Here is a 27,022-nt window from a genome sequence, read left to right as displayed (position 1 = left end):
CCAATGAATGATAAATATATAAAACACTAGGCAGACACTACCTACACCCCCCTAATTTGGGAATTAACTCTTACCAACATTTTACTCGACAATTTTTAAAAATGAAAATATTGTATTAATTTGTATTATTAATATTAATAATATAAAATTAATATAGGATCACCGAAATGGAAAGTCAGCTATTTCAGTAGAATTATCGCGAAACCATCGTTCCATAATTTTATCGCTGATACAGTGATACAGACATACAGTGGCAATAATAGCAAAAAATTACATATACAAATATTACACATAATTTGATAATTGGTTTACACACACAATCATATTAATAAATTATTAGTCTGCAGTCGCCTTTGCTGTGCAATATAAATATTTACTTATAGTAGCTACTAGACACTAGTCATAAAATTATGCAAGTTTTGTGAAATTTTAAAAGCGAATAATAATAATATTATGTTTTTGTATACAATTAATTCAGATCGTGTCAAAATGCTATTATAGGGGTAGATAATTATATACATACATAAGATTGACAATTATAGTGGAAATAATGAATACGAGTATTATAAAATGTATTGACAACTGTGTAGAACGAGCAATATTAAGATGACAAACATAAATGTTAACAATTGATATATTTGAGGTAATATCTAAAAATCATAATAATCACCCGACGTATGGAGTTGAATTGACACGACGTAGATTTGGAGATACTTTAAAGATTAAGAGGACGCCAAACCCGCATGTGTTGTCTCCGTCGTACAAGTGCGTAGCATAGCAAATTTTACGCTCAGCAGATCACGTTTATCTCCGTTATTTTAAAATTTAGAGTGAATTGACCTATTATACAATTTAAAGGTAAGATTATTACCGAGTGCATCTCATAGGCTTTTTATTATATTTTAATTTTAAGCCGAGTTATGAGTATTTTTAGATATAAAAATTACTTACAATTTTAAAATACTCATTACTCGCATTAAAATTAAAATATAATAAAAAGCCTATGAGATGCACTCGGTAATAATCTTGCCTTTTCATCTCTTAGTTCAATTCCGTCTCAACTTACAAGCTTAATTTGGACAGTGGGACACACCCTAATTTCATCACCGTGTAATAACGCAAAAATAAAAGAAAAGAATTTAAAATAAAATGAATAAAATTCTACAATAAATAATAATATAACTAAAATATTTAAGTTAATACAACTATTATATAACTAAGGCTCCTGCCAATAGTTATATATTACTAGATATAAATATTCAAATTGCGCTATTACCTTCCTCCTAATCGTCGGAGGGTTCCCGAGGTCGTGATTCGAGAACGATCAAGTACACCGTAGTAATAAAATATTAATCATTAAATTATAAAAATCTAATAAATACAATATAATATATGAAATTATATAAATATATGAATATTGATGCGCATGCACCTTACCTTATTCGCAGCTGTCTTTGATATGCAGTTGACGTAATAAAATAAATAAAGGTTTTTTATTAAACACTCAGATTAAAGAAAAACAACACTGTTAAATTTCGATTTTAAAAAAAAAACGGTCCAGCTGTCGCTCGCAATGTCTGGTGTTGAAAAGTTTTTAGGTGCTCCTGCACTCTTGAAGTTGTTTTAGTTTTGGGTGGTGCTCATGCACTCGAGAGTGGTGCTCATGCACTGATGGAAGGAGACGACGTGGTCCAGCCAGCCAGGGTTGTAGGTGGCTCCACCAAAGGCCTCTGCGTTTCCAAAGACTTAGCATTGTCTTTGGCAACAGAGATCCTCATTGGACCATCCCCTGCTCTGGTGGCACACGAAATAGCTCACACGTGTTGTGCCAGATAGTCACAACTACGTATAAGTTCCCATGTGATTAAATAATACAAATCGTTCCTTTCATCAGTGGACAATGGTTTTTTTTTTTGGATTTTAACTGCTATCTGCGTGCGACAACTTGACTGTTATTTATTTTATTGAATATTTAAACAACATACAATCATGATGTGTGAGCATATCATTACAACCGTTTCAAGGTCATAATCGATTATCAAGTATTTTTTAGGGCTTACTTAATATGTACCTATATAAAAGTCGTTGCGACGTTGCCCCATTATGTGGACTTGTATTAAGATCCAGACTACCAGGTTGTAACGTAAATCGTAAATCATTACTGATATACCTATCTTAGGCAGCGTTATTTCATTCGGTTCACACATATTTTGTTCAAGTTTAAAATAATACTGCCTATAATCATTAACTTACACAAAATTGTTATTTTTTTCCGAACCTATTCTCGTGTCGAAACGTTAGAACAACAGACGGTTATCAAAAGTGTTTGTAAAACCAAAATGAGAGATCATTACACAATTATTGGCACAGTAATATGTAATATTAAACACTGCCGTCGAAGTGACGATGAAGTACCTATATCGAACAATATTATAAATATTATAGTGCTCGGCTTGATAGATCGCTACAAAAATGCCCTAAAAGCAACGTATATGCAATAAAAACGCATAATAGTAGTTGACCCATGTTCGAAACTCCGAAATCTAGTGTGCGATCAGCTGGAATTGCCGCCGCCGGTAGATCGTTTCATAAAAAAATCTAAACGAGAATAGTGTTGTTAACGATTGTTTTTTTAATCACGATGTAGATTATCTACACCGTGTTTCAAACCAATAAGAATATTACGAAAACTCAGTAGTAAAGAGATTTTGGACTCGACGTAAAACGCTGCACTGTGATCGGCCTATCGCGAAAAAAAACCAAGCGGCAACTGGTAACTGCTGCGTAAACAAGTAAAAGAAATTATTCAACCGCTGCTGATAAGATAAGAAAAAAAACTTTTACGATTTTCCGGCTTCCGCATTCAATACATACCTTCGTTTTCAAAGCACAAGTCTTTAATAATTACTTACTGAGCCTTACCGATGTGAACAGAACAAGTGCACTGGTAACACGAAGTTATTGACGTTATTCTATATTCCATAAGGCTGATAAGTTAACTTGCCAAGGTAAGAACTAAGAATAATTAATTTACGTCAATATTTACATTTATTTAATTATTCACAAATAGTGATGAATTTTAAAGTCGAATGTTACCAGGCCAATTATCGAACAGGGCACTGATAAATTGTGTTATTATTGTTAAAAAATTGTAAACATGTAATACATGTCAGAGTGATCTAAGACTTTGACATCTGTAATGGTCACAATTTATTTTTTTCTTACATTTTTGACAATGCTTTGTATTTTTGTGTTTTACATACTATGCTAAAAATATTATAATATTGTTATTTTATTTCTGCTGATTCATTTAATCTACCGTCTATCTTAGATTGTTAAAACCATAAGTTTTTACCCCTATTTAAAAATTGTTGAGTATACCTAAATAAAAAATAAGACATGACCGTTACACACTTTATTAGTTTTAAAAGTAACAATTAAATTGCATGATTTGTTTTACAAATTGCTCATTTTTTCTTGGCTTTATAATTAATGTACTGAAACACAATGAAACATGTGCATAAATATACATTAAAAATTTGAGGAAAATTTAAAGATTTAAATAAATGCAGAATAATATGCAATTATGACTATTTATTTTTTTTAAACGGGGGATATTTGAGTGGGAATAAACTTTAAAAAAGCATAATTATTCAAAAGTTGAAACACCTTAGATATATCTATGTAGAAATATGCATTACATAATAGGCACCTACCGTCCATATTGATAAAATAACATTTTTATATTTTTTTCTTAACTTTAAATATTAATACTAAACGTAATCATAATATTATAAAGAATTGTAAATTATTGGTAAATAATAGATATACAAAATAAATTATATACATTTGATACATTTATAGTTAGTATGATTCAAAATATAGATTCTAAGCATGAAGGCTCTTTATTATTAAAATTAAATTTTGTTAATTTATTTACAAAATATATAAATAAGTATGACATACTTAATCATTGTTTGTCATTACTATTATTATTATCCATTACCATCATGCATGCATAACCTAACCTTACCTTAATTAATTTGGAAAGCCAACAAATGAAATTTTCGGTCTTTTATATTTATTGGAACATTCAATATATTATTGATAACATTTTTCTATTTTAATATACATTAAAATAATTTAACTTTTAGTAGGTACTTATTGGAAAGTAAAATAGCTCACATTATTTGCTATGTATTTACTACTTAAAAATGACAATAGGTACCTACCTATTAATAAAAATAAATCTTTCCAACTAATGATAAGGATTTTTAATAATCATATTATTTTTATGCTTATTACAATTTACAGACACTAAACAATGTCTCAATTCATGAAACATATAATTAAATGCAACATTTCACAAACATATCTTCAATATTTTCCATTAAAGGTAATTTTATCTCAATGCTTCAATTTTAAATATTTATTGCATATATTTGTTATTGTTTTGTAGAACATTCAAGCTCGACATTTAAATTTATTAGAATGTCATAGCAAAGACTTATTGAATCAACATGGAGTCTCGGTTCAAAAATTTAAAATTGTGGAAAATGCAGATGAAACAAACAATTTGTTAAAATCATTTGGTATGTAGTTCAGGACAATATGTTTAAATAGTGTTATGAATTGATAACATAATTTTTTTGTATCAATTTAGTTTATTTTGAATTGTACTATTATACTTTATATTTTAGATGTAGAAGAATATGTATTAAAAGCTCAAGTATTGGCAGGGGGGCGAGGAAAAGGCCATTTCAGTAATGGATTCAAAGGAGGCGTTCATGTCACAAAGGAGTAAGTAGTTTATTAAATTCAAAAATTTGTATTTATGAATTTATTTTATTCAATATTTTGTAATTTATAGGCGACCGTACAAAGTAGGCCAGGTGGACCATGTCCAACTCTCTAAACCATACTTGTTATATATATTGTGACCAAATACATTTTTACCATGAAACTTTAATAATTAAAATAATATACAAATATTACAATGTTCAATGATAATAATTAATTAATTAAACACATTGAAAAATAAAATTTATAATATATCTAGTATCGCTTTAAGTATCTAAATTATGTGTGGTTTGGACCACCCTGTCAAAAAGATTTGCGCATGTATAACAATAGTCACTCGATAATTCAAAATTCAAGGGACTGAGTTAAAAATTCGATTTATAAAGGTTTTCGATTTACCGAGTGTTCAAATAATCGAAGGAAAAAAATTCAAATTAAAAAGAGGTGAAAAATTGTATGTATGTCCATATTACATTTATAAATACATATTATATTTTAAAATTATTAATTGACATTTATCTACTATATTATTATATTTTACATGTTAAAAAAATCTGTTTTTTTTTTTTTTTGTAATAAATTGCTGGCCATAATCTAGTCCATAGCATTGTTTAACTTACTGATCGTAAGATTTTGAATCGAATTATAGAGGTTTGTGGAATAAAAATTTGAATTGTAGAGTGTGTCCGTCCCACCAACAGACATTTCAAATTATCGAGGGGACTGGAATACATGTATTTTCTTCTAATTATAGAGGTTTTCTCTGGGGACTTTGCGTGTAGTTCAATTTATGGCGTATTTTGAATTATCGAGTGACTACTGTATTTATGTTGAAAAAAAAACAATTTTTTTCTTTTTGTCTGTTTTTAAATTTTAATCATACATTTTTATTTTCTTAGGAGGACAAAGATTTATGATTTATTAAAGAATATGTTAGGCCATAAGTTAATCACTAAGCAAACTCCCAAAGATGGAATATTAGTTTCCAAAGTTATGGTTGCAGAATCTGTTGATATTAAAAGGGAAACATACTTCTGTATATTGATGGATCGGTAAGTCAAATATTTGAATTAAATCTAACATAAATGGTGTATACTTTCTAAAATATTTGTGTTTGTTTCAAAACTATTAAATATATTATATTGAATGTTGAATGTTTATGCTTACAGAGGTCAAAATGGCCCAGTACTAATAGCTTCTCCAGCTGGAGGAATGGATATTGAAGATGTTGCTGTTAATTCACCGGAATTAATAAAAAAAATTCCTATTGACATATTTGAAGGTATTTCTGATAAGGTAGCTTTAGATGTAGCCAAGTTTTTGAATTTTAATGAACCATTGACATCTGTGGTGAGTATTATACCATTCATACTTTTATACTAAATATTACAATATATTTTTTTATTTTTTTTTCATAGGCAGCAAATGAAATAAAAAGATTATGGGAATTCTTTTTGTCTGTTGATGCAGTTCAAATAGAAATTAACCCATTAGTTGAAACTTTGGATAACAAAGTTGTATGCGTTGATGCTAAAATTCAATTTGATGATAATAGTCAATTCAGACATAAAGAAATATTTGAGCTGGATGAAACAAGTGAATCAGACCCTCGTGAAGTGATGGCTAATAAACATAACTTAAATTACATTGGTATGGATGGAAATATCGGATGTCTAGGTAAAATATTTAAACTTATGTTCCAGTACACTATTATACAGTCGAATAAAAAATCTCCATTTATTAATTTTTGTAGTTAATGGAGCCGGTCTTGCAATGGCTACTATGGATATAATTAAATTGCGAGGTGGAGAACCGGCCAACTTCTTAGATGTTGGGGGTAATGTTAATGAAAATCAAGTATATGAAGCTTTCAAACTGTTGACATTGGGTAAACATTCTAAATAATTGATTTATTTTCTGGAATGCATTATACTAAATACTAATTGAAATAATTCTTACAGATTCATCTGTTAAAGCGATTTTAGTTAATGTGTTTGGTGGAATTGTAAATTGTGCAACAATAGCAAAAGGCTTAATAAATGCTTCAAGAAAGTTGGATTTAAAAGTCCCGTTAGTTGTAAGATTAGAAGGTAAGTTTTTTAATTAAATGTTTTTTTTTACACCTATTTAGAATTATTTTATTTTTCTTATAGGTACAAATGTGTCTGCTGGCAAGAAACTTTTGGAAGAGTCTGGATTATCCATTGAATTTGCTTCTGATCTCGATGAAGCAGCCAAAAAGGCTATTTCATCTCTGACAAAATAAGATTTAAATTATTAGAATTTTTTTTTAAATATTTTGTATCAAGTTCTATATATATATTTTTAACTTATATTGTTGGTTTCAAAAATTTATTTTATATATCAATATTTTATAATATTAATAAATGATTTGTTAAACTTATTCTATTTTTTTAACTAAAGATTTAATAGGATAAAAGTTATGTCGATTTCATAAACAATAAATAATCAAAAAGACAAAAAAATCTTCTATCCCATGCTTTATTTTTTATTATCAATAAAATTCAACTTAGAGATATAATTAAATTTAATTATGTAATAAAATGTTGTATGGCAGAGATGGTAGATGGATAATGGATAAGTATGATGTCCATCGCTCAACAAATATTGAAATATTTTAATGTTGAATTATATTGAAACTTGAATTACCCTACTAGATAAAGAGATTTTTATAATACTCAAAAACATGCAAAATTATGTTAACAAAGTTGCTGCTGAATTCTTATTGATGATAGTTTAAGCGTAGTATATAGCAAAATAGGCAATTATTTATTGTACTGATTACAATGCAATGAGGCATGTTTTTAAGAGAAAACTTTTAGTAATTTATCAAACATAAAAAGTAGATGATATACAAGTTTTTCCACATGTTTCTTGATAAAATAGTTTTTTAATTTCATTGATGAAATTTATTGTAACAGTGGCTGGTGACTACAGCTTTGGACCTTTATATATCATACTCAAGTTTAGCTCTATGTTTTTCATTATTTTATTTAAACACAGTTAACTATATTTAAGTTCAATAAATCTAGAATCTAGGTTAAGTGTGTGAATGCCGTCACATAATATTTTTAAATAAGTCCTTTTTATTAAACATTCAGTGCTGTTTAAATTTATCAAAGTTTTATTATACAGTGAAACATCTATTAGTGGACCCACCTAATAATGGATGTGGACTCTAAAAACTGGTACCAAAATTAAGAATTTCATTAATGAACACAATACATGTTTAGATAAAAAATATTTATGTAATGAAATAACTATATTTATCTTCTACAGATTTCGTTCATATTATTTTAATGTGAGTCGATTCATAATCCAATATTTGAAGAAATTTGAAAAACAAATAATTTAAAAACATATTTTAAAAATAAAGATAAAGAGATTGCATTATCAATAGTAGCCAATTTTTAAAATCATTATGAAGAGCAGAAAACTGAAAAATTTACACAAAAATGATTACAGATTTTTTAATTAAGCATAAACTTTAAACCTTTTTTTTACCCACATTTAAATACATACATATTGTACTTGTATATAGTAAATAATAAATTTATATGTACCAATTGCAATGTATGTATATTGAATTTGTATATTATGTATGAACAATTCTTTATAATGTCTTCCTATAGGGAAATTTAGTAATTTCTTGTAAATGTCCACTATGTAGAAGTTTTTTCAACATTGCTATAGTGGACAACTTCTGGTGGACATTTTTTAGTTCATCATAGTTGTCCACTACATAGAGGTTTTGCTGAATTTTAATTAATTATATGTCTAACTAACATTTATCAATATAATATATTTTTCCACTCTAAACCAACCTATAACTTGCCTAATAATTATACACTAATGATGATCCTGCATTTCTGATTTAGGTAATGTAATAGATTTCAAAAATACTAAGATATTGACAAACTGACATACAAATTAATAATAAATATCTTTAATAAAAGGCCTAATATTGTTATTTGTAATATTGGTTACAGATCTAGAAAAATTGTAATGTACCATATTATGTTAGTGATTCAGTGATTGAATTGGAAAAAAAAATAAAGTTGAACAATTAGTGTTCCAAAGTAAATAAATCTAATGGTAACCATAATCCTTGATGAATATAATAAAGGGGTACGCTATGATATGAAGAAAAATGAAGAGTAGCTCAGTCTCCCTACGTCCTTCCCCAATTCAACCACCAAAGTGATTTAGATTTTAAGATTATCAACATTGATGAGTTTAAAAATATCTAACTATTAACTAGAAACCAAACATCCCAACAATAGCATTTTGTTCTCGGAAAATTTGAAATTTCAAAAGCATTCTTACAAACCTATACAAATTTGTGTTAAATTTTATTTTTAAATAATAAACAGTCCATTTCACTCTCTCGTAACCTTTTGTAGAACATGATGCATTTATCTTGGAGGTCCACAAATTATATTTGAGTAATCAAACACAAATAAAATGAAACAACAATATCCCAACGCCTTTATTTTACTAACTTTCCATCTAAAGCTACCATACAAAGTAATACGGTCTACCAAGACACTTCCTAGTTTTTATTTCACAGTAATTGGCTGTTTTGTAGTTCATTCTGTTTCATTAGCGTTTAATATTTCATTTTCATATAATAATAAGATGACACGACATCTGAAAACAAACGCATAATATTACATATTATTTTGTTTTATCCTATTATTTTTAATATTATACTGAATTTATCTAGGTATCATCAAATTCAAAAGTAAAAATATTATCAAGAAAATCGTGTAGGTTATTTCCCAAATTTTTATTTTAAAGTTTATTATAAACATAAACAATACAATTTGCCATATTGTGAGCTTATAAAATCAAAATATACTTTGAAGTTTGAATTATTAAAATTTTAAAGTATTTGGTAAGAAGAAAACAACGTATACTATACTCTTATTACAAAAATTATAAAAAAATTCTATATTGTGGAACAAAAATCAAATGATGGATTGAACATAATATGTAATATACGTAAAATAATTTATAGTGAAAAAAAAAACTAAAAACATGACGGATAATAAATTTGTAAAATATAATTTTTTGTTGTTATCATTAAACGAGTCGTGGCCCGTGGAACAAATTAATTTCGTAGAAATATCGTTAACAAATAATTTGTAGGACAACTTATTTGTCTGGCAAGCAGTTTTAACGTCAACGTGTAGTAAGTATGATAACGTTATCAGTGATTTTGTATTCAAAACATTTGAATTATCTTACAAAACTACTACGTGTAGTCTACACGGTTATTACGAATCTTTTGGAATCGGCGTCGATTTATAATGAATAAAATGCATTTTAATTTACTTTTAACTACTTGATTTTACCTCGACCAATTTATCGTTGCTAGCCGTCGTACAAAATGGCCAACAATCTACCTGAACTGGTAGCAATCAACGAAGAACTGGGTGACAGTTTTGACGGTCTTATAACCCGGTGCGAGGTGTATAAACAAGTTCTCTTAAAAAGAAAACATGATATTGTCGAGAAGGTAAGTTGAATTCAGTTAGGTACTAATAGGAAATTTGTTTCAGTATACCTAAGAGTATAATTATAAATATTGATTGTGTAGATCAACTCCCAAGTGATTGGGCCAAACTCAAACATAGTCAAGACCTTGAGTGAGGTGCAACAGGAGCGGCTGTCAATTGTTTCGTTGAAAATAGAAGTTGAACAGCTCAAGTTAAAATATGCTAGGTTCAAGAAGGAGACTGAGAGTATTAGGACCGTATTTCAGAAGTTGATTGAAGATTTAAAATATAAATGTAATCGAATGACGTACTTTACGTGTCTTCAATGTATTGCTTCCAAAAGGTATGTGTTTAATTGTTTCACTTGGAACACAATGTAGAGTGACATATAATGATTTTTAGCAACAAAATGAGAACAGATTTGATGAGTAAACGTGATATTGAAGCTGTTAAGTCGTATAACATTTTGTGTGAACTCAGTCTTGCTATGAGTGCTGCTCCATCTAAACATTTGGTTTCCTATATTACCAGAGTAATCAATTATTGGCACAGCATACTTGAAAAATATTATTCAGAGTAAGAATTGTTTCGCTATAATAGGAATTAATTAATATATTTCTATAAAAACAATGTATATGATTACCTACATTTAATTTTACTTTTAGAGATATGGAAATTACTCTAAAACAAATGAACTGGCCATTTACAATCAGCGAAATAACTGATAATGCAAAATTAAATAACTTTAAACAACAGTTTCAACGTTTAGCAAACATGTTAATAAAAGTTCAACTTCCGTATCCTTTAGTATGAACAACAATAATATATATATAATCAGTTCATATAATATTTAAAAATCCTTAGCTGCACTATTAGAAAAAATGATTTTAGTGAAATCAACGAGCAATTACAGACGTCTCCATTGTTGGAACATTATTCTCATGTAACCGTGCCAATTATTATGTTAATAGTACCTTTTCGAAAAAGATTTTTTTACCATTTCACTGGAAAAAAACAGACCAATAAACCTGATAAGCCTGAATGGTTTTTATCTAGAGTATTGAGCTGGATTAGAGATTATAGAACATTTGTTGTGGATTGGTTGGGCCCAGTCTATGTAGAAAATGGAAAAAGAGCTGTCGATTCTCAAGTAGATGATATGATTAATATTAATAACAATAAGTCTATAGCAACATCAGAAAATTAATCATAGCTTATTTTGAATGTTATTGTTTCTTAATTAGTAATAATTTTTATATTTTTTTTTACAGTATGACTTTATTATAGGGCTATTGCAGCTGGTAGTAGTTAAACTTGATTCAGATTTGTCACATTTTCAACTGGAAGATGTAGTATTTTCACATATTGTGGATGAAACATTAGCATTTGAACATGAACTAAGAAAAGTTTATGGTTATCCAATTGATTATCCAAGTGTTACAGAAGTCTTAACTCAAGCTCAAATATTTTTTAAATGGATTAATATGGAACGAAAATGTAAGTGATATATTTTAAACGTTATTAATAAAATCTATAATTTTTCGATATTTTTAAGATGCTCACATAAAAATGGATGAAATTATACAAAACAAAGAACAATGGAAGATCTTAGTTTATGATAGTCAGTATTGTATGACAGTATGTGCGGATAGTTTTCTAACTTTGTTAAACACCATGAGCGATCGATATAGTATACTTCGTCAACCTAGACACAAGTAGGTATATTTATAATTTTGAGTTGGTCTCAAATAAACAACATTTTAAGAATTTGAAACTACTTATTATAATATGTTATATAATATGGCCTAAAACATATATCAAGTATCTCCCAATCTATTTGTTCAAGAGTCATAAAAAATTAAAAGTTATATAAAATTATACAAACACATACAAATTTTAGTTTTATAGAAATGTTATACAAACATTTAAAAAAATGTTTTACAAATTATGTTCATTTAGATAGTATTAATTTTAATATTAAATTGTAAATTGCTTATTTTTTATGAATTATAATCTTTTATACATTGTATTTTATTAGATTGAGAATTCAATTTATTACTTAAATCGTAAATTGTACAAGGAACAGTGTTAGTTTAAAGACCAATAATTTTCAAAATATCATTTTTTTTTTTAGATTAATTTCTTCAATTACATTAGTTATGCATTTGTATACTTAACTGCCACAAATAAACCTAATTCCTGTTTTAGTGAATATAATATTTGAAATACAAAAACTAATCTATCTAAAAGTTTTATTAATATTATTTTATATTAAAAAAAAAAAAAATCATTTTGTTGGAATGAATAATTATTTTTAAGTGAGTAACTGTAATTTATGTTATTTTAATTATTTACCGAGCAAACTTTTAAATTGTGGTCAAATATTATGTTTCATAATTATTTTGAATTAACTCTTTAAGTCTTTAGTAATCCAACGACCACTTTTCATTAAAAACTCGATAATCAGAAACAGATTTTCATTTCTCTTTTCATTCTAATATCTCCAATCAGCATATTTTAAACAAAAGTTTAAAAAAATAATTATAATGATATGTTTGATAAAACAATAAAATCATTCTTTAATTAACTGTTAAATTAGTATAAATATTTTTAAATTTTTACTGTCATGTGGGTAATGGCTTGTTTGTGATCTGTAGTTTAAAGATCCCTGTCCTACTGCACAGATTATATTTATTCAATAACCTAGTTTTTTTTTTTATTTTAGTTTTATTCTAATGAATTAATAATTTTTGTTTAAAGACTTCAGTTTTTAAAACTGCAAAATGACTTATTGGAAGAATTTAGACAAAATATAATTGATGGTGAAATTGAATCAAGTGAATATTTGTTAGAAATGCTGTGTACATTGCATTACATATCATACACTCTTTACAATTGGGGAACAAATATGGTTCGTGAACATAAAATTATTAATAATTATTAGTTGTAAAAAGAAAAATAGAATAAGAATTAATTTAAGTTTTGTTTTAAATGTATGAAAATTATTAATAAGTAACTCATTTTATACATATTTTTATAATGTTAAACTATTTTATAAATTAACAATTCTAACTAAAAAGTAAAAATGTTTTTATATAATTTGTTTGGTTTTTGTTTTAGCACTTTTTATCTCTATTAAACTATCAATGTGAATTAGAAAATGAAGTGAGAAGTAGGAGTGAAAGTGAGTTTACAGAAATATTAGAAACTGCAGACACAGTATTTGACGATTCAATAAGATTATACAATTCAGGAATAGATCATTTACTCAACTATCTAACAGAAAATATTATGACTAAAGTTAAATATAATTCAAAACAGTATAAACGTGATAGGTAAATTTAAGTTTGAAATATTTTAAGAACATTTTTTTTAATAAGAATCAATTATAATAATAAATAATACTATTTACTATTTACATTTTAAATTAGCATTAGCATTAATTATTCATAGTTTTAATATAAATATTGTATATTTTTATCCTCAATTATCAACACCAGAATACTTAATGATGTAATGTTTAATGATTACAAGCTGGAATGTCTAATACATTTTATAATCACATAAATTTAACTTACAAAATATATTTTTAGATGGCATATAATGGATTCTTTAGTTGATGAAAATAAGTACAGTATTACAGACAGTGGTTGGATGATGTATGAAACCTTAGCAGAAAATTTGAACACATTAAACAAAAGTTTACCTACTTCTTTGTTTAATAAATGTTGGCCAATATTAGCTACTAAGATATCATCGGTTAGTGTATCATTTGTGAGCTATTTAAGATAACTTAATGAATTATTTTCTATTGTTACAGTTTCTTTTCAATGACATTCTGTTAGCCAATATGTTCAACAGAGGTGGTGCTCAACATTTTCTATGTGATGTACGGTATAAACTTCTTCCCATTTTCTCAAAATATACAGCTAAACCTAGTATTTATATTGAAAGGTAAAAATAAAAACATTTAATTTAATATCAAAAAATGTATGTATCTATTAATGTAAACATACATAATCAAATAATAATAACTTTTAGGTTATTAGAAGCTTCTAGAGTTCTAAATTTTGAACCTAATTTTAAACCAGTTATATTAAAACAGAATGAAGTTTCAGAAATACTGCTGCGTCGTATTGAACACGGAAATGCGCTTGAAATGGGATGATTTAAATTAAGTTTGCTTAATGATGTTATGATCAATGTGTATGTGCTAAATATAAGTTGTTATGTTTGTTTAAAAATTAAAATATTTGTATCATGTAAATTGATCAGAAATTATGTTTTTACTCCTTCAAATAATATAAAGCAATGTAATATGTTATATGACTATACATTTTTGAATTTCGGAAAATATATTCGCATACATTTGTAGGTATGATTTCTAATTATTGCATTATATAATATTGTTAATAATTTATATTATAGGTACTGCCGGTAATTGAATACAAATTAACCCAATTCCTTGTGGTTTTTCTGCCTTAATATTCAAAATGTTATATCCTGAATCTCTCTCAAGGTTAGTCCAAGTGGTCCTATTTCTAGTTAAATTTAACTATTAACATTAACTGGTAACAATTTTACATAATTTATTTACAAACTACAAAATATTTGAATTCTTTATATTATATTTGGGTATGTTTTTCATTGATACAACATGTGAATTAAAATTGATTAACAATATGTTTAACTTGCTGATCAAAAATTTTTCGGTATGACAGTCTTAACAACAAAGATTAATTTTAAGAAATCTGAAATTTCATATTGTCATTCATTGAACATGGAAGTCTTTTTAATATTGTTTTTGACTACAGTCATTACCTTAAAAAAATAAGTATAAATACTTACAACATACAACTTAAAAATAATCAAAGATAATTTCAACAGAAAATAAAATCATTGTTTAATTTAAGTAAAAATTATAAAATTGTTTGAGTTAGGTCTGTGTGAAATTGTGTTGGTGCTCAAATCTCAGTGGTTATGGTATATCTAAATATGCTGTTTTCCAGGCTCCATCATTTATGTTTGATCCTTTTTTTCTTGTACCGACTTACATGTTGGGTGTGGTTTAATTGTTTTATGCAATAGAATTTTTAAACATTAATATTTTTAAAATTCTTTAACCAAGTTTTGATATTTATCATCATAATAATCTTTAATTATTAATGGTATATTATATGTTCACCAGATTGGATTATAGTTACTAAAAATATTTATATTGATTATATATTATGTAGTTTTTATACATATAGGATATTATACTCGTATTACATAGAATTACCAAAAACTAACTATTTAATTTACATATCTAAACAATGTTTATGAAATATATACGAAGGACTTACTTCAACATATTTATTGTCATGCCTAAAGATTTGTACAAATTTTTATTGGGACAAGTGTACACTTGCATTTACTAATAAAAGTTATATGTATTTAATTCAATTGTAATTAAAAATTTTAATAAATTAAAAATATGTGAATAATATTTTTAAAAAAATACAATATTTAGTATTGTAATTTTATCTTTTGATATTAGTATATTATTCTATGAAACAAACATTTTTATTTAGGTACCTACGTAATAAAATATTAAAATGTAGTTTTAGGCAGTTGCCTCGTCTAACAAACATATCTATATTATATTTTACATACGATATACCTTATTGATAATATTGTTAAATACTTAATTAATAATATTCAATATTTATTACTCAAAATATATGTTGTAAATAGCATTCAAAAGTACCTAATTAAAAAGTATGTACTTTAAATACATTCTCAAAATATTTGTATTTAATATCAAATACTAATTTTCAAATAGATTTTTTATGTAGATCATAGAAAAAGACTGAACTCGAAATATTGCAACCTAAAACTAATTTCTAATTAGTTAACATAATATCATATTATAATACTTATGTATAAACATTCACATTTTTGTTCATTAAATAAAATTAATAAAATGCCTATATTTGAAATCGTTTTATAAAATTGAATTTTACACATAGATTATGCAAATTATTATTACGTAAGTAAGTAGCCCAAGTATAAAGATGTAGGTTCCTGTTAGTATACTGACAAGTTACAATAAAATATAAAACACAAAACTTAGGTACTCAAACGCTACTCATTCACTATAAATAGTATAACTATATTATAAGTTAGGTACTTAGGTACCTATATAGTGCTAAATTTAATTTAATATCTGAAATGAAACACGCAAGTCTTTGTAGAGAACTTGGCATTTTGTATGTTACGGTTTTTTGTTTTATCTCGTTAGTAGGTATCCCATTGATAAATAATCGTATATTTCCATATACGTATTATAGTACTATAGTATATTATACAATAGATACTGAATTAAAAAAAGCTTGTTCCTCGTGTAGTATGTGCCATTATTATTAACTCATAAACAGTTGCAGGCTTTTAGAAAACAAGTTTTCACAATAAATAATAACAAACAGTCAACTTCCAGAGGCGCACGTCCGAAAAGTCCGCTGAAGTTTTAAACTTATCATCATCAATGATCAAGTAAACTTGTAAACTGCGTGTTATTAGATTATTTTCCTATAGATGTCCACGGGTTTTACAAGATAAATAGTCAAGATTTATCGTGTTATAAACTCATAAGTTATAATAGGGTCGTAGCTTTACAATAGGTACCTATGTTATATCCTATGACCTATTGTTGTAAAGCTACGTTTGCTAACATTTCCACACTTATCATAAACACATATCATTCATCAAGCGGAAATACGTTATGTTGGTTCAAAATAATCTAAATAAACAGTTGTATACAGACTGTATTATTTATTTTTATAAACAAATACATTCGATATCATAGAACGTTGATTTTTAGATTTTGAGCGGAGTAATAATTAACTTTCCAATGATGTGTATGTGTGTGTGCGTGTGTGTTTTTATATAGTTGGAGAATTTTATGCTAAGCATCTTTTTTAGTTTAAAAGTGAATTTAGTTACTACTACGTTGTATAATGGTCAGAAGTAAAAAAAAACTTTTCTGGATAACATTGGGGAACAAATTGTCATATTTTTATTGTCTAAAATTTTCTTGATTAAGTAGGTAAAAGGTAATCTAAAAAAAAAAAAATACAGCTCTATTTGATCGACTTATCTATAGAAGTTTAAATTATCGATATCTTTTTTGAAAGCTGATCTGTTATAATTGTCAATTGCAAAATGTTATAAAAGCTTATATATTATATTTAATACAAGGTTCCTTAAAAGTATATAAATACAACAGACAAAAAAGTTTAACATCCATTATACATTTTCTAAAAATAAGTGATAATTTGATAGGCAGATAATATCACCTAACAAACGATTTTTAAATTTTTGATCACTGTACGCTCCCAAGTATTGGCTTATATCGTTCGTGATACGTAAACATACTAAATATACAGTGGAGCCGAACCCTGTGTTAAGATCGAGCCATGGTCCGATATATTTTGAAAATTTAGAGTAAGGCAGATTCATATTGACCAAATTCTTCTCCTCGGTACGCCATTTATGCCGAAATTAAGATCACCGTTAAAACACCGTTCCAAAAACCAAAACCAAACATTTTCAAAAACCGTTCTTGAAACCGATAAATTTTTTTAAAAACCTTTTTTGAAACCGAATCCAAAACCAAAAAGTTTGAAAAACCGATCTTAAAACCTAAACCAAAACCAGAAAATTTAGAAAACCGTTCCCAAAAACCGAAACCGAAACCGTTAAAATATGAAACGGTTTCGATCCCTGACTACAGGTAATGAATTATAATGTAGTGCTATAAAGTTCAAAGATGTAAAGATAAATACGACATAATACCAGTTAGACAAATGTTTTGATAATTGCCTAGTTTGGTTATTGAGAATATTAATTTTTTTACAAACAGAAATTATCGTTAAAATTTTGAAAATTAAAAACGGTTTAAAAAAAGCTATACTCATCTGTGTATAATATGATGATGATTATGTACTGTTGACTGTAATAAAATAGTGTAACGTATTTATCATTACATTTTTAAATATTTTGCTATTCATGACATATATTATAACAGTCAATACATAGGCACCTATAAGTCTATAATATACTATATACACTATACAGTACGCAAATAATATTATTATATATACTATATTGGTAAGTATATAGTATAAAATGTAGTTACTATCTGAATAATCCAGCTCCACCAGTATGCAGTTTTTTTGCTGCAAATCCTATATAGTGTAACTGAACTTCAGTTACACTATATAGGATTACTGAACCTTTGCATCTTGCAAACCTTTGTTTCCCGTTGAAAATTACACTGTATTTATATGATTCAACATTTGTTCAATTTGTTATTTCATACTACACATATTACCTTACATACTGTAGTGGTGTACAAAACTTGAAAATGTTCAGTTATTCCTTTTATAATCTGTAATTAATAATAACATTTATTTATAAACAAAATAAAACAATTTTAAATTTCCATCGACAATCGTGAATCCCAAAACACTTTTGCAAATACCATTTTAAAATGCAGATTTGGAAAATTCTTTCAACTTTCAAGTGAGCAATTGTCACTTGCATAACGGTGGTATGTAAAGTACCGTAGACGTTTTATGTCTTAAGCTGTTATTAGACTCTACGTTCATCAGTCGATGAGTCAGTCAAGACACGTCCGATTATATAATAATATTTAGCTATTCCGTCTAGTGTTGTTCAAGCTCAGAGCCGGATTTACACCTAGGCCGGAAAATTTTTATGAACGGTAAATGTTGTTAAGAAATTAAAAAAATTAATATTTTATGCAATTATGTAACTGCGTAAGTTATCAGAGTAATCTATAGTCCCTGATGAAAATAGATTTTAAATAAATCACTATTTATTAGAATGCGTATAAATTATGAAATACAGTCACGACCATAACTAGTGTTTTCGAAATCTACTGTAGGTATAGTGTTTTGTGCACCATATCGATTCTTTGGAAGAACGAATAGATCAACATTATTAACTATTGGTTTTAACGATTGGAAAAATGCTGTACGAACAGTAAATGAGCACGAAAGTTCTCCTATATAAAACATCAACGGTTGGATTAATTGAAAAGGGGATAACTGCAGGTGTAAAAATCCAAAAAAATTGTTTTGCAATTAGATCAAGACACAAAATATTCAAAAAATATTTTAAAAAGAATAGTTGCTAATATATGTTCTTTAGTAATTCGTAAGTTACCACTAAAAGGCAGTAAAGAAAAATTTTTGTCGTATTGTAGTAGACATTTTATTATGTCATTAGAGCTTTTAGCAGAATTTGATCCCTTTCTATAGGAGGTAACTTGCCATTACGATAAATTGGTAGCGATATCACGTCGTATTTGTCTTCACAGGACAAACGGATAGTTTACACAAATTACAAAACAGCCAAAGTTTAAAAATAATGTTTTGATAAGTGTTGATTTAATGCCTGGCATATCCCATATTGATTAGCTGTCCTTTATCATAATTCATAAAATATATACCTTTCAAGAGATGGGACTCTTGTAAAACGGGTTTTAAAGTGTACTGTCAATACTTGGCATAAATCTGAACTGCAACTTGCTGATGCAATTTGTGTACACTTAAAAATTTGAATATTACAAATTTCCGATATCAATCTCACAATAATGCAGTGTTCGGAAGGTTCACAAAAAAACGAATTCGTTCACGTTCACGTTCAGTCCTTAAAAAAGGAACTCGTTCACGTTCATGTTTTTTCAAACGAACGCGTTCACGTTCACGTTCTTTGAAAAAATGAACGCGTTCATATGGTTGTTCATCTAATTTTTTGTTTATAAATAGTTTACCAGAAGTTTGTATAAAAATCCATAAACATATTATAGGTGTCAACCCAAAAATAAAAACAATTTAGACTTTAGAGCATATACATTTTCTAAAAAATCTAAATTATATACATATTGTGTTTATTAAATAGTAAATAAATTGAGCGTCTTTAAAATCGTTCAAATTAATTAAAAATATAAATGTCATTCACTTTCACGTTCTATTGTAAAAAAAAACGAGCGACGTTCGCGTATCGTTCACTAACTATATGAACGTGAACGTGTGAACGCATGTTCATGAATGACGTTCTTTCCAAACACTGCAATAATGCCAGTAACATGCCTGGGACATACACTGGCATTCAAACCAGATTTAAAGATATTTAATGTTATTTCGTTTGTCATTTATGTCCCTTACTCAGTACATTTTCTAAATCTTGTTGGTACAGCGTATGTTGGTACTATCTGCATGGATTGCTGTGAATAATTTGTGCAGTTAGTTTGATTAATAATTTAGTTCAGTTACAACTTTAAAAAGAGTATAAAATCGCATCTTCGTTGAAATAGTCAAATAGATTAAATGCGACATCAATACTACAGATACATACAGATTCTGAATTTGAAATGCTTTGTGGTAAAAATCTGATGATATAATCGACAGTTTTCATCAAAAAAGTTCTCCATAAATTGTTATGGATAATATAAAATTTTACATTGATCTTAAGATTAAAAATGTCTCATTGTTTATTAGAATTTATAATTACTAATTAGTCGTTTTGTCTTAATATTACTATAATTACCTAATTTGTTTGTAATGAAATAAATGTATTTGTAAAACATATTACTTTTATCCCGAGGGAAGAAATGGCATATTTAAAAGGTCCTAGGGCGGCCATCTGTTCTAAATTCTGCCCAGCCCATGCCAAACAGGAAATTAGTAGGAAATGAGACTAGTTTGCGAGCAGTATATAATTAGTACTAAACTATTAACGCTGTCAGATGTATGAGGTTCAGATTACTCTCGAAACTTTTTTGATAACTTTAAAAATAATCTCTGAAATTTTTGTCGAAATCAGAAAATGTAATTCATACTTTTACCTTATCTATTAATGTAACCAACGACAACTTTTTATAAACAAAAAAAAATTTCAAAAATTTCCATCGTGAATCTCAAGATCCCTGTTGGACTATATCTCTTTAAAATTAAATTGCACAATTGGAAAATCCTTTGTCATGGCGCACCCAGATCATTAAACAAACCATTAGAACATATTATTTTAAGTTCGTACGTTTTGTTGGTCTTGAGATGTTTAACTATTAGTGAGTGAATGAGTGAGTGGTATTTGGTATTTATGTATAAATTTTTAATATTAAAATATTATATTTAAGCTACCGAATACCCATATAATATATTTGAAGACACAAACTGATAGATTTAACGTAAGATACACATAATAACACATTTTACATTTGAATAATGAGAAGACGTTTCTCGACATCCCGTATACAAATTACAAAACTACAAATAAACAGGTAAATAGTGGGAGTCCATGTGAAAATCGCGAAAAAAAAATCGCGAAAGTCAAAATCGCGAAAAACAAACAGCGAAAATAAAAATCGCGAAAGGTTTTAACAGCGAAAACAATAATAGCGACAAGTAAGAAATTATTTTCGTTAGTGGGTATACCTTTATAATAATAGTAATATAGATAATCAATAATGTAATTTTGTAATCTTGCGTTTTGGATCACGTAATAAAGATATGCCGAAGTTAAACCTAAAAACTGTCAAGCTTTGTCATAGTAAATAATAATAATAATGATACCAATAGATAATCAATGTCATTTTGTACTTTGTACAAATCATCAGTCACACCAGTCCGCATTTCGTCCGTTCGCCGTTGCCATATTCGTACAGTATTATTCACTCGTAACAATTTCGCAATGGAGTTTATAAAAAGTCAAAAAAACAAAAATTTACTTAAATATAATGGTTATTTATATAGGTTAGACAAAAAATATAAAAATACCGTGTATTGGAGATGTACTGAAGAACTATGTAAATCGCGCCTTAATTTAAGAAACGACGAAATTGTAAAAGGACCTAGTGAACATAACCATACTATTTCAAATTTAGAATTTGAAATACGTGTTTGTATAGACGAAATGAAAACTCGAGCTCTGTCATCTCAAGATAATCCACATCAGATCGTTTCAGAAGCCTCAACATTGTGTTCACAAGCCGTTCACGGAGCTCTCCCTCCAGTAAGTTATATTAAACGCACTTTGTGTCGCATACGACAAATTAATAGTTCTGCTCCGTCTAACCCATTTACTATCACAGATATAACAATACCCGATAAATATTCCCAAACTATTGATGGTCGTACATTTTTAATTAATGACATTGAACCAGTTGAAAGTCGGATTTTAGTGTTTGCTACGAAAGAAAATTTAGATTTACTGTCTAAATCTGATCATTGGTTTGCAGATGGAACTTTTAAGTCTTGTCCTCCATTATTTACACAAGTATACACAATACATGTTATAAAGCATAATTTGGTAATACCAGTAGTTTTCGCTTTAATGCCAGATAAAACGCAAAGTTCATATGAAAGGTTATTTTCGGCAATCAAAACACATAATATTAATTTAAATCCAAAAACAATAATGACTGATTTTGAACAAAGCTCATTAAACGCATTTAAAATACAATTTCCAAATACTGAACAAAACGGCTGTTTTTTTCATCAAACACAATGTGTTTGGCGAAAAATCCAAACTATTTCTGGAATGGTAGACAAGTATAAAGCAGACTCAGAGTTTTCATTGCAAGTCCGTTACTTGTCTGCCTTGGCTTTTGTTCCGGAAAATGACGTAATTGACGCATTTGAAACATTGTGTGAAAGTACGTATTACACTAATAATGAAGACGTGTTAGAACCACTTATTTCCTATTTTGAGGATACATGGATTGGTCGTCCAAATAGACGTAGAAGGAGAAATCCCAGATTCCCTATTTCACTGTGGAACTGCTTTAGGTCTACTATATCTGGTTTACCAAGAACAAATAATTATGTTGAAGGATGGCATAGAGGCTTTAATAACTTATTGAGTTCATGTCATCCAACAATATGGAAATTTATTGAAGCAATTCAAAAGGAACAAAGCCTAAATGAAATGAAAATAAATCAGAACATAGCGGGTACTGTTGAACCATCCAGAAAACGCAAAAGGGATACACTTAAAGAATTAGTTAATGACTACGACAATAGAGACAGACTAGAATACCTAAGGGGTGTTGCCTATAATTTAAAGTATCAAATTTAATAATTATTTATTGTATTTCTTATTATTTATTTATTCAATTTTTCAAATATTTTAAATTCATATACTTACACATTATAATTTTAGGAAAAATATCAAATTTAAATTGTATTTTTTTATAGTATTTTGACGTATTGTAAGGTTTTTGTGAAAAATATATTTAAAAGAATATTTTAATTTTCGCTATTATTGTTTTCGCTGTTAAAACCGTTCGCGATTTTTATTTTCGCTGTTTTTTTTTCGCGATTTTGACTTTCGCGATTATTTTTTCGCGATTTTAACTGACACCCAAATAGTGGCACATGAAAAAAGTACATATATTTTATTGTCAATGTTTGATAAGTACCTATTCAATATTTACATTCGTCTGGACACATTATTATAAATTTGGTGCAACCTAACCTAACGGATCTTGGCCATTTTGTATTATATATCAACTTAACTATGCATACAAGGTCTTTTTTTAACACCTCAACTCCGCACTCGATATTTATATATTATAACACATAATAGGTATCTGTTATAGATGTTATTATTGCTATTTATTAATATTAAATACGATAAAATATGTATAAATTATAAGTGCGTTTTAAAAGTAGGTTATGGGAATTTAGATAAATGAAAACTGTCCGTCGATGTGTTAAATAAAGATAATATCTTAGAATAGTAGGCAATACTGGAAACGGCTTAAACAGTCTAATTTAGATTATGTATCACTAACATATATATCATTAATGAACATATAAGATGAACCTTATAAGTAATAAGTATTAAAATAATAACAATAAATACATTTATAACAGACGCATAGGTTGTCGGAATAAAATAGGTTTCAAAATAATAATAATAATAATAATAATAATTTGCTACTACTAATTAAAGAATGTATAAAGAAAATAAATATAATGGTTATTGTACTTAAAATGTATATCAGTTTTAAGGCATGCGGACTTTTGGTGTTTAAAAGATTTTTTTTTTAATTTACTTGGTAGGTACCTATACACCAAGAGCTTTTTAAATATGGATTTTAATTTTTCTTAAATAATAATACCAAAAGTAGGGACTTTTGTATTTTTCAACTATTTATATACATACATTTAATTGCAAATATTCACTGACTACAGAAAGGCATGCCTCCTCACTTGTGTAAAATTTCTTGAACGTATTAAAGTGCTTTTCTATGTACCTACTTTGAATGGTTTTCCAGCGTTTGGACATTTTTTATTAGATATTTACTTATACACAGTAATACAGTGATCAGAATTCTAGACCGTCGCTCATTGGGCTTTATTATTGTCTATTTGTATTTATATATATATATATATGGAGATTCCGAAGCGAATTAGCTTTATTCATTTATATTATATAATATATGATGAACTATAAATGACACTTAAATACTTATAAATTATTAAATAAATAATTAATTACTTGTTTGGAAATTGATATTTCTATATTTTAAAACATTTTGCTTTGGAAAATTAAATTAAATGTCGTTTAACCAGTCGTTAAAAAAATAATGTATTTTTTTTTTGAATTTTTATAATTACTTAAAATTATTTTTTTTTAAATATTCCAAAAAACATTCATACTTTTCTAAATCGCGAGTGATTACTGCAGTTAACATAATCAACCTGTAGTAGACGTGTCGTTTACCAATACCTTCGAGGCTTCGAAATGCAGCTGTAGTGCTGTACCTATATAGGTATACAATATTACGTCATATGGCTCCTATCAAAGCTATATATATCAATAAATGGTATAATATTGCTTATGTTATGTATTATTAACGACTTTAATAAATATATAGGTTTTTAAAGTATATACGCAAGAATTCAATTTTTGCCGAAAAGTTATTACGCCATTCGTGAATCGTGAGAGACTTCTATTCTAGTCGTAGGTATACCAGTTCACAAATAATAGGTGTATGATATTTATAATATTTTATATTATATAACGTCGGGAACAATTTTAATTACCGACCGACGAATATTCGCATCTGCAGGCTATATTATATTTGTAAGATTTTTTTTTACTCCCGAAAACCCCAAAGAATGCACTGCGAATAATTTTATAAAATATAATTTGTACGAACTACGTCGTGGTTTTATCGCCGTCGTATATTAAACAACTCTTGAAGGGTGTGTGGGTGCAGAGGTTGCTCGAGGGTGTATGGTGGATGGGCAGTGATGAGACTCTTCAACGCACGCGCGCCTTTATAAACGGCGGAAGTCACGTATAATTTCTGGAATGCCCGTAATCTACTCCTCCAAATGAAACTGGGGTGGAATGCGACGAGAAAGATGAATATTTCATAACATCGCCGTGGCATAGCCAGCCCGAACCATGGCGCGTCCATTGAAATGTCGAGAATCTAATAAACCGTATATATGTATGTTTGTGTGTGTGTGTGTAGTTCAGTCATTAAACGTATATACTCACACTTCCCATCGTAAATGTATATAATGCCTATATATATATATATTATATATAGTTCTGTCGGAAAGAAACGACACCTACCCCTAACCCACATTTTCAGTGGATTTTCTTGAGGATTATCAAAACTACCCTTTCATATTTATATTTATAGCTAAGAGTTTAAGTACGTGTTATATATAATAGAATATTATATCACCTTACGTCATTAACTGAGAAGCTGTTATCGAGTCTATAGAATTACGGGAATTCCGATCTTATATAATATATACTGCTCTCATAATTTAAAATGTCTTAGGTCACCGAAGAACGTTTTTGATCAAAAAGTGTCGGTATTATATTTTGCATAATATTCTTAAGATCATTACACCTTCTACATTTTAAATATTCAAGTATAATTTCCTATATATTATTAACCTAAGTTATACTATATGCAATTTCACCTGGCCAATAAAATGAAAAAAAGCGGTTAAGTGGATGTCACTCTGACTAGGGTAGGTTAGATTTGAATGCAATGATAAGTATCATTGTATACGAAAAACGATTCTGAACTGAGATGATTTGTCAGTCTAGGATATATTATATTTAAATATTGTCATATATTCTATTTTGAAACAAATATTTTATTTTTCAATTAGGACGTAATTTGCATAAGGCATGGTTAATCAATTTTTTCAAAAAATTGCACGTAGTTATCATAATTCATAATACCTTATATTATCATAGATATACATATACCTGGTTTGAGGATAAATCGTTATCGTTACGCGATATCATAAAAATTTAAAACTCAAACACTTAAAACATTTTTCCTATAATGATACTTCAAATTTTCTGTATAGCTACTTGAAGCAAAACTTATGGAAAACTTAGTGTTGAATTTTTAAACTTTAGATATAAATACAAACAATTTTATAAATGTTTAACTACAAAATAGCTGCAAATATTCATGATCTTGACGAATTTTTGTCAATATTTGAACTTCAAATGCTAATAAAAAAAAAAATTGTGCTTATGTATTCTTATAATTTTTTAATCACTATACGAATAACTTATGAGGAACTTTGTATGAAATTTTCAAGTATTTTGATAGGGCCAAAAAATCAACACTTCAAAAAAAA

General features: G+C 27.5%; 3 protein-coding genes across 4 annotated transcripts; all 3 read left to right on the top strand.

Moving 5' to 3' along the window:
• The first annotated feature begins 2,650 nt into the window (after nucleotides 1-2,650).
• On the top strand, nucleotides 2,651-7,204 carry ScsbetaG (Succinyl-coenzyme A synthetase beta subunit, GDP-forming). Its single transcript, XM_089217147.1, has 10 exons — nucleotides 2,651-3,008; nucleotides 4,315-4,396; nucleotides 4,460-4,592; nucleotides 4,701-4,800; nucleotides 5,700-5,852; nucleotides 5,970-6,150; nucleotides 6,219-6,477; nucleotides 6,554-6,688; nucleotides 6,762-6,890; nucleotides 6,954-7,204. The coding sequence occupies exons 2-10, from the start codon at nucleotides 4,325-4,327 to the stop codon at nucleotides 7,064-7,066; spliced, it is 1,275 nt and encodes a 424-aa protein (XP_089073273.1). The 5' UTR covers nucleotides 2,651-3,008; nucleotides 4,315-4,324; the 3' UTR covers nucleotides 7,067-7,204.
• Nucleotides 7,205-10,057: 2,853 nt separating this feature from the next.
• On the top strand, nucleotides 10,058-14,710 carry Rint1 (RAD50 interactor 1). Of its 2 annotated transcripts, none has more exons than XM_089217159.1 (12): nucleotides 10,058-10,342; nucleotides 10,424-10,665; nucleotides 10,725-10,898; nucleotides 10,988-11,119; nucleotides 11,199-11,472; nucleotides 11,594-11,819; nucleotides 11,878-12,037; nucleotides 13,083-13,233; nucleotides 13,443-13,657; nucleotides 13,916-14,081; nucleotides 14,143-14,276; nucleotides 14,435-14,710. In XM_089217159.1, the coding sequence occupies exons 1-12, from the start codon at nucleotides 10,214-10,216 to the stop codon at nucleotides 14,460-14,462; spliced, it is 2,031 nt and encodes a 676-aa protein (XP_089073285.1). In that variant the 5' UTR covers nucleotides 10,058-10,213; the 3' UTR covers nucleotides 14,463-14,710. The 2 variants fall into 2 exon arrangements, with proteins under 2 accessions (XP_089073285.1, XP_089073284.1); XM_089217158.1 differs by having other exon boundaries at nucleotides 10,059-10,342; nucleotides 14,364-14,710.
• A 7,594-nt stretch (nucleotides 14,711-22,304) lies between these two features.
• Nucleotides 22,305-23,468, top strand: LOC149060582 (uncharacterized). Its single transcript, XM_089229671.1, has one exon. The coding sequence runs from the start codon at nucleotides 22,305-22,307 to the stop codon at nucleotides 23,466-23,468; it is 1,164 nt and encodes a 387-aa protein (XP_089085797.1).
• Nucleotides 23,469-27,022: the final 3,554 nt, after the last annotated feature.

The sequence above is a fragment of the Diuraphis noxia genome, unplaced genomic scaffold (genome assembly GCF_037042655.1).
Source record: "Diuraphis noxia isolate RWA-SAM2 unplaced genomic scaffold, SU_Dnox_SAM2 contig0001, whole genome shotgun sequence".
NCBI classification, from domain to species: domain Eukaryota; kingdom Metazoa; phylum Arthropoda; class Insecta; order Hemiptera; family Aphididae; genus Diuraphis; species Diuraphis noxia.
The sequence above is the reverse complement of the archived record's forward strand: the minus strand, read 5'-3'. Positions and strand labels throughout refer to the sequence as shown.